This window comes from Ornithodoros turicata, chromosome 7 (genome assembly GCF_037126465.1).
Source record: "Ornithodoros turicata isolate Travis chromosome 7, ASM3712646v1, whole genome shotgun sequence".
NCBI lineage: Eukaryota > Metazoa > Arthropoda > Arachnida > Ixodida > Argasidae > Ornithodoros > Ornithodoros turicata.
Window position 1 is genome coordinate 12,385,438 of NC_088207.1, and position 13,923 is coordinate 12,399,360.

The window sequence follows — 13,923 nt, forward strand, 5'->3', positions numbered from 1 at the left end:
AGTGGTTTTAAAACTTAAGCGAATACGAAGCGAATATAGTTGCATAACCGAACCGAACACAAGACACAGCACATCAACGGATATACAGCATTTACATGCGCAAGTTTGTATTATGCAGCGTTCTTTGTTTCACGAGCCCTCTTGAAGCCTTTCTAGGCTTACGAGCCCAGTTGCGGAACAATCTGAATATATCCAGTTTGGAAGATACATGGCATTGGGATTAAAAATCCCAAATATGTAACTGTATGTTCGACTCGAAATTTGAAATGAATATGCAGTTATTCGCATCGCTGTTGGGAGAGTCCTAAAATTTATATACAACTCATACAACCCGAGCATCGTCGTCCAATTGTGCGTATAGGCTGCTGGTGCGAAAGTAACTCACGTAGTCTGAAACGTGGGCAGGCGAGCTCGATAACATATCATGCATTAACTGCCCCATGGTATTCCGACAAAATGCAACGAACGCCGTATGCCGTTTATCTCTGAAAGCGTATCCGGAAACGCGCGAATTTACATTTCCAGAGCCGGTGTGGCATACGTGAAATTTATTAATTTGATGGCTCAATGTGACAGTTTCCGCGATGCTAGAATAAGAAATACTTCGGACCTTGCACGTATTTGTTAATTACATTAAGACAACTGGTAATACAGCGCTCATTGATTCACACCATTGGTTTGGATAAAGCTGTGGCATGCGCAGGCTTGCATGTAGCTTGGTATTCTGAACCAGTTAAAGTTGGTTTCGTCCTACGGCGTAATTGAGTGCGTGAGAGAAATATAGGGGCACGCGTACCTTGCGTCCAGTCTATCTCGCGAACGCGTGAAGCTGGGACGCCGATCGAGGTGGAAAGCGCTTGAGAGGTTTTGCCTGGACCTGAAGTGATATCGGGTTCAGCAACAATAATCCAAATTTTATAAATTCGCAAATTTGAAATATCCCGCATAGATATGAAATATGTTGGCATACAAAAATGAACTTCACCGCATAGCACGCTCCTAGCCAACCATATAATCTCGAATGATATCGTTATCTGCCCTGATTTGTTGAAAACGGTAGGCGTACGCCTTTTTTGTGACAATTATGAACAGCATAAGTGTCACAAAAAAGGTATACGCCTCCCGTTTTCAACAAATCAGGGCAGATAACGATATCATTCGAGATTATGGTTGGCTAGGAGCGTGCTATGCGGTGATGTTAATTTTTAAGAGTGTACATGAAAATAACATACAATCACAGCCTAAGCAAACAGCAATCAGAAGAAAAAAAGCCCCCCCCCCCCCCGAAGTCCAGCAACGAGTGAACGAGAGCGCTACGGGGTCGCCGAAGAAGCTTAGCGGCGGAGGCAAATTCCACTGCCAGCGCGCACAGCGGCCCCTTACCCTCTGCAGGAGAGGGCACCATCAGCGAGTGAGACCGTGACCTACAAAGATGGAGTGCATAGAGATGCGAAGCCCCGAAAAAAAAAACGGTAAATTTTGAGGGAAAAAGTTTTTTCGGTCTTCTTCCTCGTCTCCGGAAAAATTTCCAGGCGACAAAATTCAAAAATGTCAATTTTCGTACCTTCGATGCGTTCCAACCCGCCAACAGTGCCTTAGGTGCCTCTAATCCGCCAACAACCACCAACTTAGAGCTCCGTCTGGCTGCTCCAAGCGATCGCCATCGCGTTCACATAATGTCGGAGTGGACGGGTTGTTCCATGGAGGAAGGAAACACAAGGAGCGGCTCTTCCCTCCAGACTAGCGTAGCCACCCTCGAGCGGTCGCTCGCGTCAAAATCGCCATTGCTTCCTGTCCACCACGTGATCCCCTCTAAAGTTTCGGTTTTGCAAGGCTTTGTTTCTCGCGCTGCTGCCCGCATGATTTTGCTTCTTGGAAGTAATTTATTGTGAAAATGTGAGCACCGTCGTAGAAACGACGTATAGTAATGTGTTCCTGTCCCGGCTGCGGCTCTCGTTGAACTGAAATCAGCTCTGTCACGGGAACGCGTTTTGTTCGTAAGTACACGGTAACTTGCTTTAGTCGCCCGTGTGTCTTCGAGTCATCTTGAATTGTTCATTTGGGACCTCAAACTCTGCCGCAGATTAATTTCATATCATCAGTTGTTGTACAAATCTGATTAATGGAACGGCATTCTTAATCACTTAGTCAAGAAAAGTACATACGTTGGAAGTAACCGTTGCCACACGTGATGTTTCCGGCCCCGCGTACTCCTTTTGCGTTCTGCACACTGTGACTGGTCTTCTAATAGAACAGTAAGCATTCGTAACACACAGAAATAAAGTGCAAGCACGCGTTCAACGTAATACTGCCACCTGAACTGCAACACAACTACAGCTCGCGTCGTCTGCTTTGCTGGAGCCATGCTGTCTTGAGGGTCACGTGAGCGGTCACGTGGTAGACAGGAGCATCCCAGAATACAATGCGAGGCCGGCTACGCTCGTCCCGATAGAAAACTGTCGGAGGGGCCGCTCCTTGTGTTTCCTTCCTCCATGGGTTGTTCCAATTACGTATCGCTGAGTAGACAGCAGTCTCATGGAATACTCTGCTCTGCATTTATGCCTAGAGGGTGAACACTACTAAAGTTTCTAGCTCATTGCATGCTGTGGCTTGGCTGGCAATGCTTCGACTCGGCAGTAACCGCGTTCGTTTCCATTGTTTCAAATTTTTCGGAAAAACCCAAAAGCTTTTTTTTTTTCGAGCGATCCAAAATTTCCGGAAATTTTACATCTCTAGGAGTGCATCCAGAAGGGGGAGGGGGCTCAGCACCGTAGAGGAGCGAGAGCCGAGGAAAGATCGGGGATGAGATAGGAAAGAGAGGTGATCGATGTTTTCATGCAAAACCGTACGGCTGGGACTAGACTGAGCCAGTTTACTGCATTTTTTACCCTGGTGCCTGTAGCACCGACGAGGACAGATGAAAGACTAAGGACACGAGATCTTTAGAAAAGAGGTACTCGGATGATGCCCCTAGAAGGAGCCAGTTATATGGGTCACCGCCCCTAAATACATTACAGTGCTAATGCAATAAAAAAAAACAATGAGTATATGCGCTCCTGTCCCCAGGCGAAACAGATAGTCCGGACACAGCACTGGCCACTAGACTACCCTAGGCGTGGTGAACTGTGGACCAGCCTGAGCATGTACCATGCCCGGTCAAGTCCAGGAGATTTGGACTACGCATCGCTTGTGAGTGACACCTTGGGTAGCTTGGGTTGGCCGTCTAGCATCCCGGCCTTCACGGACCCTATCTACTGCGAGGACTATCTACTGAATGCCGAGGGGCAGCGCCGCGTCGAACGACTTGTCTACGTTATCTCCACCAGCCACCCATTCATCACATACTGCCCACTCCTACACCCGCTAGCCACTCTCTTCCTGCACTACGTCGCCGAAGACAGGGTGAGTAGAACATATTCAATGTAGTATCTTGAGGAAGTGTGGTATCCAGTCTATCGGATGTGCATCACGACACGTGAAAAGAGAATAAAGTTTGGGAATTAAGGAATGAGTCTCGATGGTTCCTTAATGCTCAACAATACGGTGTAAGGCACCGCATCAATAGCCAGTCTTAGTGCATTGCAAGGTGTTCACGATAACAGTTCCGAAAACATAAGCTAATCGCCCTGTTTCAGTGAATCGGGTGACATCACATTGCCAAGCTCTGATTTCAAAACTTCCTGTATCGTACCGTTTTTGTAGGTTTCCTGCGATGTGCTAAAGCTCGCTACTAAGTGCATGATTCCTGCGGATGGTGACGATAAGCAGTGCTCGGTACGATTCAATAGATCTTATATATTTGATGCCATAAGGAATACGTAATGCCACTTGTGCTTTATGAACGTGCGGTTGACGACAGGTCCAGGCCCTTAGTTTGGGGGGGGGGGGCGGTTTCTTTATTGGAGCGCCTAGCGGATGGGGGGAGAGAGCGAAATTCAGGTATACATAAACTGCTGTTTTTTGGGGTGCGATCACCCAACTGCCCCCCCCCCCCACACACACACACACCGGATCCGTTCCTGGTTGAAGAGATCGTTGGTTTCCTGTGGCACACTCTTGCACCACTGTATGAGAGCGTATTACCCTGTATTCACACGAGTCAGTTTTCTGCCGGCTGACGCTCAGGCGGCAGGGAACGTCACCGCTGTCTGGTGCCACGTGACCGGCGCTCTTCGACACGTCACCACTTTCTGACCTCCGGAGCGGCAGTCGGAGGCAGCCGGATATCTTGTCCTCCCGGCACAGATTCTGATGACCGACGGCATCTGCTGCCGCCAGAAGGAGAAGGTGACGCAACGGATACTTATCGCGCTTGCTTTTTATTTCATCAGGATTGTTCTGTATGTGTCCCATACAACGGCATTCACTGTACTATGACCAATTCTTAATTGGAACGCCAACGATGCTTGGCTTTACCGCGAAAGTGGTGCAACGACACACCGGCGCAGCAGCTTTGGAACAATTATGCAATGCATAGATAGATGCCTACAATGTAGTGTTGCATAGGAAGCTTTTCTCTACGTCAGACGAAACAGACACGGAATACAAAGCATGAATTTTATAAACGCGGATATTTCTTTCGCTGGACAGACGTTGACTACACATAATCGTTCGCTTGCACCTTTCCAATACATCTATAAAAACATAATAATTGGAAGCTACTCGTCCTACCGAAAGGAAAATAAAAACTGGTTTGATTAAATTTAATTTAATTTAATTATTGGCTACCTGTAGCTCGACATCACAGCTTCATCGCCAGTCCATCACTTGTCGGCACGCTGTAGCGCCTATATTGATGCTCAGCATCGAGATACGGTTCATTAGTGGAAAATAAAACCGAATGTGACAACGTCTATTATCAAAATACTCCGACAGGCGTTTGGGTCGTCCACACGGAGATTTGGGTTAATGCTGTTTTACACTCCATAGCGCTTCTTCGGAACTTATTCTTTGGCCCATATCTTGTCCCGTTTCTCACGTGAATGCACTCTGAACCATCCACAAGGAGCCCAAGCGCAAGAAGTTTTTTCTTTCATTGGTCCATCCTACGCTAGACACGAAATTCAAGCGGGAATACAGAAGGGTCGGAAAACTGACAGCCGCCGGGAAAATGACTCGTGTGAATGCTAGATAACGAGCGGGCGTCTTCAGACGCGTAGTGACCTCGTTTATCTCTGATATCCTCTCACTCCTTCCGGACTTGCTGCCGGCAGAAAACTGACTCGTGTGAATACAGGGTTAGTGTTGTCGCCGACTCCTGTTTTTAACAGAGGGCGAATAACATTACTATGCAGTGTACACATTCATTTTTCACTGCTTTCGTTCTTGTGCCTTCAGTCACGCTGTGGCCAACACTGCAAGCTAAAAGTAAACATCTGAAGCAGTACAGTATCTTAGCTCAGTATTGACTGGTTATCAGAAATACTGGACCAATACTGCACCAATCTCTGACCAGTATTGTCAATATCCAGCCAATGTTGTGCTGCTTGGGATGTATTCCAATGAGCTCTCCACGTTAGTCATTTGGGTTCACCTCCTACCCGAACATACCCGTATTATTTGATGCCACCATACACATTTATGACAACAAAACTATGTCATGACCAACGCTATGGTGACTATCGACAATAATAATCGGAATAATAATTTTTTTGATTTACGTCGCGAGACAACTATGATTATGAGTGGTGCCACAATGGTTGGTCGGTTGACAGTACGGAAACACTGAGGACACATACTTGCCGGATTGCTAATCATATTCCTAATAATTCGAGAAATGTGTCATTCCTGGGATACCTTCAGTGTTGATGCATAGATCACAACGTAGTAGGGCAGTATATAGGTTCCTCCGATGGTGACTCGCTTACACGTTTGTTATTTCTCAACTGACGTAAAATTTTCTGTGACAGACGTACGACTGCCTGTGCGCTCTCATCGAAGGCACGACAGTGCGCCACCTGAGCCAGACTCAGTTGATGTATGACACGTCCGCCTACGCCCTTATGCAGCTGACCAAACGGCTCTGCGTATGTATAACTCCTATCCACCTATAATTTAGGACATTTAAGCGTCAAACAATTTCACGAGCAGGTGTCAATTGTGTTGACAAGATCAAGGAACTCCCAAAGTAGATAAGCCAAACCGACTAGGAACGTTTTTGCTAGAACTTGACGGGCGTAATTAACCTAGATCATAGGATAACGTACATCGCTAATCGTCATTAGTAAGTTTTAATGCATCGTGCGATACCGCATTTGGGTGCGTAAGGGATAGTGTAGTCGCTCTCCGCATTGCGCAAAGCCCTTTACGTGTTGTGCGTGCAACCAACTACGTTACCTCTTACGTGCGCAAGGACGATGGCCCTATGATACACTAAAACTCACTATTACCGTACAGCATTAACGCGTAGTGACGGCGTGGCCTGCGCTACTTACGCCATGCGGCACGATGTTACATTTAAGAACTAATAACCACGGAACATCAGACTTTCATCCAACATCCATCCAAAGATGCACGGAATTGAGGAGCCAGTGGCTCTCAGTGAAGCGACCCGGGGACATTAGGGACAAAGAAGTCTGTGTGGGAGGTTCTCGACGAAATTGTTTCATTGGATGAATAGGTTTGAGAGTATGCTTACTTGGCTCACATAAGGTGGCTGAGGTTAAAGATGTAGTCTCTCATGGTACTGACACGCATGTTCTAGAAGCTGAATCGCTTGAGTCTCGGCTAGGTTGTTGAGATCTTCAGGTCATCCCGGTGTAGAGCAGGCGCGGATCTAGGGGGGGGGTTCCAGGGGTCAGGACCCCCTCAATTCCAGACTTGAACATAGGGTTCAATGGACCAATCCCAGCATGTACCTGGCACTTGTCCATAGCGGACCCCCCCCCCCCCTCGGGGAAACCCTAGATCCGCCCCTGGTGTAGAGAACGACACCTAGCAAGTGTTATCGTTAACTTTTGACTGTAGACGTCACCCAACGGCACGTGAAAACCATTCCGGTTGGCAGACACGTGGAGCACGCCATCTTAAAAAAAGTTGCGATAACGAACGGCGTGTTCAGTTGAGCATCAGGCCCCTGGTCTCTGTGCAGACTTGGCCAAGTGGTGGCAACAGTGTTCTCTGAGCACCTCTGGTGCCTGGTGACCATGTTGCCACGTCTCGTGTTGTAGAGTAACCGGATTCACTGAGCTGCGTCCGTCGGCAGCGGTGACGCGCCTATAGGTATTCTACTGCGACAGAGTCCACGGGGCTCGCGTGTGTGCCCCTCTTCAGCAGTATCCCCTACTCCGTAGGAATGGTCATGGACTTGATTGATGCCTCTTGGGATCCCCCTTTTTTTCTGCTGTGCTCGTCTCCACTTATGAATTGACTCACACTCACATTCTCTCAGTTTGGAGGCGTTTTGAAAATTTACAAATTTTCACGACTAATATTTGTTGAAGTTCCAAGTACCCAAACGCCACGTTTCTCCCGTTTGTTTAAACGATCTCGTTGCGCCCGATGGATCGTCACCTTAAGTATCTCCTTCGGTTGGTATCTCTGGGGGTGGGGGTGGGGGTGGGGGGAAAGTTATGCAATTAAGATTGCCACCAGGACGCAGTTTTCGAGGCACGTTTTGTCGGCCTGTAGGAACTCCTTCGCTTTCGTGACCGAGTCATGGTCATAACGGGGGAACAGACGATGTGCCCACTTCACAGGATGGTTCTGTTCATTTCTTCGATGCGTTGTGGACATGCCATAATCGGCACAAACAGTTGTGTTCGCCTGCGCCTGAAAATTACAGCATGCTGTCCGTCTAGAGCACGACTTTTGCGAAAGTAGCGAAAGCAAATGGGGTATTCAATAGTACGAACAATATCTCCGGTACGCGTGAAGTTACTGCTTTACCATGGACTGATATATTCGAAGTTACTTTAGAGTATGTTAGTGTGGGGTACAACTACTGCGACGAACTTCGCTTTGACGCAGCGTATGCAAACCAAAGCCGTTCACTCAATCGAAAACTTGTCCTATGATGCATCTTCGGATTCAGTTTCAAAGCAGCATATTAGATTAGTGCACTCCCTTACCCATCGCGACCATCTCCTTTAGTACTTGTTCCGCGGTGCAGAACCTCAAATCTCAAACCTCAAAGTTGTGCACATGTAACTGCCACATATTTAAATCGTCATTACTCCGTCATTTCTGAAAGTGCTTCTGTCCACGATTTTAAGCAGATGGTGACTCCAGAAAAATGTTTGTTTTCCATGTTCCCCCGTCATTTTAGTGTGTTCGGTTGTTGTGTTGATTTGTGTTGCATATTGGTACCTGCAATGTGTTCCTGCCACGTCATTCATGTCATGCCCCTTTTTACGTCATTCATGACCCTTTTTCGCGGCACAAGAATAAATATAAATAAAAAAAGCAATTTTGGACTCGATCCCGTTGACTGATGGCACAAGCGGCACTCCTATGTACCTATCTAGAATACCAGTGTAGATAGTACGAATAGTGTACGGTGCCCGGCGGAAAACGGTACTATGTCCACGTTTTATAATTTACTCTGGTCACTTCCTCCGGTCTGCCACTTCCAGTCGTTTGTTCCGCTTCACAAGATATAGCCGCTAAGCTAACCTGCTGTTGTTTGTCTGCGGTGGGAATCCGGTGAGCATGCTAGCATCCGGGCTAACAGTGATTGCCCACCGTCCTCTTCCATAGGGCAAGACATACGGTTGTCTATTGGCTAAAGTTGGCAAAGAAGACGAACTCGAGAAGATTTTCCGCACGTGGCTACTATGGATCTTCCGGGGCCTTCCTTTCTATCATCTTGTAAGTGCCGTTGTAGAATCGTCCATCAATACATACCGTAGACACGCATGGTGTGATAAGTCCTTATTGCGTTTTACCTGTCGTTTCTCAAAACGAAGAAAACATGAGGTTCGAATGCAACCCTCTAGTTTTGTGCACGCGCTGCGCATGAGCCGTACTCCTTAGGACTGGAACGGTCTTGGCGTTCAAAATTGGCAGGCTGGGGCAGCTATTCAGGGTCTCCGTTGTAAACGTTTGATCTGGTCACGTGCTGTACTTCCGTGCATCTAAGCGTGCATATGCTGCATTTCAAGCATCCCATGCTATCTACTATTTCATGAAAATGCCGTACTAACTTTTGCTTGATATAAAGTTGTAGCAACCAATCAATATTTAAGAAATAAATTCACATTTAAAAACAAATTTAGACTTTGCAGTAAACCAGAACGCAAAAGTAGGACAGCCTTAAACAGTCAAAACATTAATAGTACGCCAACCAGATATTTAGTCGGTGACCATTAAACCTAATTTTTAATATACGTGAGGTTATTACAAATTTACTTGGAGTTATTACTGATATTACGACGTATGCATTCTATAGTTCTGTTGTTTCTTACGTACCTAGAAGTAAACACCCAGACAGTATTCGAATTCAGATGTCGCGCATTATGAAAACCAAATTCTAGGCATGAAAAAGCCGTTTTAAGAAACACCATCTCTATAGCAGTATGACAGACGTGTGGCAGACGCAGTATCAGTGCAGTTGCAAGTTACCTTGCAATATCTTGTCGAAACCATATTTTTATAGGCAAGGTCGCTGCTATTTCTGCAGGCCAATACATTTTAAATTTTGTAGTAGCCTGGTTATTCAACCAACATTGGACCAATATACATGTGCTGCCCTGACTATTCGAGAAATCTAAGCAAAAATTGACACAAATGGGCAATGAGCAGCGAAGAAATATCTCTTGGCACCGCGTGGTATACATCATGGTGCGGAATACGCGGACAAAGAGAAGAACACTGCGTGCTCTTGTGTTCCAATGTAGTGCGTGGATATTTGCCGACGTTTTTATGTTGTGCTTATTTGGCTAACTGTGTGAAAGCGCAATACAGCTTCGTAAGCCCCCCTGATGAGTTGTTTTGCTCAAGGTCCGTGCGGTGGACTGCTTTCTCCTTGAGGGGGTCCGGGCATTCTACAGAGTGGCCATGGCCATTCTATCTCTCTTTATCCAGGACCACGCAAGTAAGTAATCCGTATTCTACTCAGTTTTCGTTGGCGCTTACGGGGCAAGAACGCTTTACTGTGAACACACCGAATGTGATGGGTTCATTCTATGAATAAACGTCAGTGAAGTGAACGTGGAAAATTAAGCTGCATTTGTTTTATTCTGCAGACGAATTTCACAGAGATAGCATGCTCGCACGTCTTATGCCGGGACGGAGGAGAGGTAGGTGTTGTATGAGAGTGCACATATAGATGTTCTCGGCCGTATGATATCATTCTATGAGACGGCATCTTAGACGGCATGTTAGAGAACGGTAATACCCATGTAATGTGCTATGTTATAACCATGTGACTGGCGGTTACCCGAAGGTATCAATCACGTCGTACTTGTCCTCCACAAAACTCCTAGAAAAAATAGAAAAGAAAGGGCGGAGCAGGTAATAGTTGTCGCATATGTTATGCCTAAAAGGTTGCACAGTCCTACCTGCTACCTATGAATGATAGGGTTAACGCTTCTGATTCCCTGAGCGAGGGGGCCGTACGCCTTTTTGTTGCAATTGGGGTATATGATAATTGATTTTACCACCCTTTTACACCCTTTATCAGACGCTTTGTTGACCTAAGTGGTAACTACCAGTGGTTACCAGTTACAAGACTTTTCTTAGAGTGAATGATTTTGAAAGTACTCGTGAAAGTAGACGTTGAAAGACGTGTCAACCACCTTAGGTTACTGTATGTTTCCGTATACTTCGTACAACGACGAAGTGTTTGATATTGCATAGCGCAAAAAAATAAATTATCGTCTATATCCAGGTGTATATATATATATATATACCGGGTGTTTCAGTTAATTCCCCGGGTTAAATAATTCGCGAACCGGTGCACCAATCGAATAACTTTCTTTTTTACAAGTATCCGTCCAATACCGCCTACAAGATGCGCACCGCGTGAATGAGCGGGAGGCGCTCATTATTTAAATAAAAATTCAAATGAGTTTTGTGTGAAAGCTAACTTCTAAAGCAGGCGCCGTCGGCATTAAAATGGGTACTACCCCTTTTGGAACCTTCAGTGCACACCTTCTAGAGAAAAATCTGCCACCGAAGCGGGTCATTTGTTGCAGTAATTAATTGGTTTCGGTTTACGTATTTTTGTCGCGGCTGGTCGCGGCGACGCACAAAAGGACGTAATTCATTGGTGTAACGACGTAATTCATTGGTGGGCGTAAGAGTGAAAGAGCGTATTGAAGAGGGGGTCTTGAATTAGCATGAGGCTACAATGTAGCCTCATGCTAATTCAAGACCCCTATCATTATATAATGCTGACTTCCCCGTATAGTCTAGTTTTATCATTGTTAAATGCGAAAATTAGCCGGAGCTCTTTGGCTGCACGCATGGCATGTGTTTGTAAGTGCTCTTACAGTACCAGTACCAGTACTGGCATGGCGACGTTTGAGAACTTAACAGGGCTCATGTAATAAACGCATATTTGTTCCAGCCCGCGCACAAACAGACCCAGGCGTTGTGTTGGAGAGGATTGTGTTATACACCCGCAACATGCACGCCGATGTGGACCACCTATTGAAGGCAGCATACGGCATCCAGGTATGTCTGTGCGATGGGAACATTGGGAATTTCATTTTTGATAGCCTCCTCTACCGTGCAGGGCTTCAGTGCCCAGGTACTCAACAAACACTTGATGAAAGCGGAGACGTTTGTACGAAGCCGGGCTACACCCTGCAGATCACGATCCTCTTCCACTATTGGGCTCCCTGAACAAAGAAGTTGGCCTGCCGTGCGATTCTTGCAAGGGCCTAAACAGGTTCTGATCCCTGTCGTATAAGATTTGCGACTAGTGTGTCCTAAACAGATCTCAATTTCACACATTAGACACAACGTGCGACTATTAACGCACGTGCACGGAGGCTAAATCAGGTCTGCACCTTTCTGCTTGTGATGTGCCTAAGTGAAGTTGAACCTAATGCTACCACCAGTAAGTATATAACTTCACTTAGGCACATCTCGAGCAGAAAAGTGGGACAAAAACAGAAGCACAACGTTGTATTTGGTGCAGGTTCATGTCAGGGAGATTCCTCGCATGTCTCACAAATAAATATCCAGCGACACGCGCAGCCGTGTCACCGGAATCTTGATGCCTGGTGCTTTTGTTTCTACGCAGGAGAGATACAACAAACTTAGGACGTTATCGTTGGGCATATTGCCCGTGGCCGATTTTACATCTGACGTTCTGGAGCAAGAACACGTGAGTATTGTTTTCTTTGTAGTTGTAGAACGTGTGCTGACGCATTCTAACGCTTACGACATATTGTAATTTTCTGCGCTGCGTGGATGTAAGAGAGATAGAAACTGTTTCCTTCCCATCCGTTCCCTACAACTTTCCTGAAAGAGCTGTGGTGCTATGTGTAAGCTACCATCAAGTAGTACGCTTACTGTTTCCCGTGAAACAATCGCAGGAAAAAAGGGGGGAGGAGGGCTGCTCTAATAATCGCACGGGTACATTGAGCTTCCATTCCTGCAAGGGATTTGTCACACGAGAAGACCAGAACGCATTGTAGTTTAGAACACTGCTCGTTGCATGCTATTATACTTGTGTCATGACCGCCGCATATACTCTCACTGGGCTATAATTTGGTTTGTAACAGATTGTATTTCTATGGACCTGGCTTCCTCCACGTATTTCAATACTGCAGCCCCAGCTTATTTACTCCACGAACGAACATGGCAGCAGCCTCACCAACTTCTACGCTTTGGTAGAAACGTGGGAACCCACCGTTCTTGCCATCTTCACCACGGAGGGCGAGGTAATACAAAGAATGCATATTGTGCGCAGTTCCGAGCGAGTACCATTGTTCTCGAAACATGGAAAGACACGAGAACATGTATATCGGGAGAACTAGAAATTAGGATTACAAGCCCTAGGACACATTCGCACGAAAGCTACGAGTAATTGATTGAATGACGAAACGTCTGTGGTCAGCCGAAATGTGACACTTTCGTCGTGTGGCGATATCCAAAAGTATACAGGGTGTCCCAGAGAACGTGTCATTGAATTATAATAAAAAACTACGCCACCTAGAATCATGCGGTCAACAGCATTTGTTCTTATTAGGTTTTTGCCACCTCCTAATGTGAATGTCATGTACTCCAAGTTTAATTATGTAAATATTTGCGAACTGAACTGGGAAATTTGCCAAGTAAAGGTCACATTTTTACCCCACCAATATGAAGAGCGTGCCGAATTCACTCAAATTCGTGATAATTGACAGTGATATTCACGAGCTATCCCATCGGAAAAAATAGCCGAATATCATGCTTTTCGGGGCACCGGACCATAACGCGCGATGACTTTTTGAGCGCAGTCGCTCGAAAGGAGGTTCCGTAGCCAGCCCACAGAGTGATAGTAGAAAAAGTAACACTTCTTAAATTTGGGAGAGGGAAAGCATTATCCCAGCGAAAGTCGGACGTGATAAGCTGTGCCTGTTTTATCTCTTTCTGCTATGCCAGGGAGGGCTGGGTTTCCAACCTCCTTTCGTCGGACTGACAAAGATTGCGCTGAAAAATTCATTGTGCGCTATTCTGTGCGACCTCCGTAGAGCATGATGTTCGGCTATTTTTTCCGATGGGATAGCTCCTGAATATCCCTGGCAATTATCATTAATTTGACTAAATTAGACACGCTCTTCACATTGGTGGGGTAAAAAAGTGACCTTTACTAGGCAAATTTCCGACTTAAGCTCGCAAAAATTTACATAATTAAACTTACGTTACACGACATTCATATGAGGAGGTGGCAAAAACCCAATAAGAACAAATGCCATTGACCGCATGACCCTAGGTGGTGTAGTTTTTTTATTATAATTCAATGACACGTTTTCTGGGACACCCTGTAGA

General features: G+C 46.0%; 1 protein-coding gene across 1 annotated transcript in view; it reads left to right on the forward strand.

Moving 5' to 3' along the window:
- Positions 1–13,923, forward strand: part of LOC135400463 (GTPase-activating protein skywalker-like) — a 32,770-nt gene that overhangs the window by 11,228 nt on the left and 7,619 nt on the right. Inside the window, exons 3-11 of the mRNA XM_064632296.1 lie at positions 3,067–3,402; positions 5,910–6,026; positions 8,698–8,808; positions 9,940–10,033; positions 10,185–10,238; positions 11,510–11,616; positions 11,678–11,833; positions 12,191–12,274; positions 12,675–12,872. Coding sequence (XP_064488366.1) covers positions 3,067–3,402; positions 5,910–6,026; positions 8,698–8,808; positions 9,940–10,033; positions 10,185–10,238; positions 11,510–11,616; positions 11,678–11,833; positions 12,191–12,274; positions 12,675–12,872 — 1,257 coding nt within the window. The remainder of the gene's footprint in view (positions 1–3,066; positions 3,403–5,909; positions 6,027–8,697; positions 8,809–9,939; positions 10,034–10,184; positions 10,239–11,509; positions 11,617–11,677; positions 11,834–12,190; positions 12,275–12,674; positions 12,873–13,923) is intronic.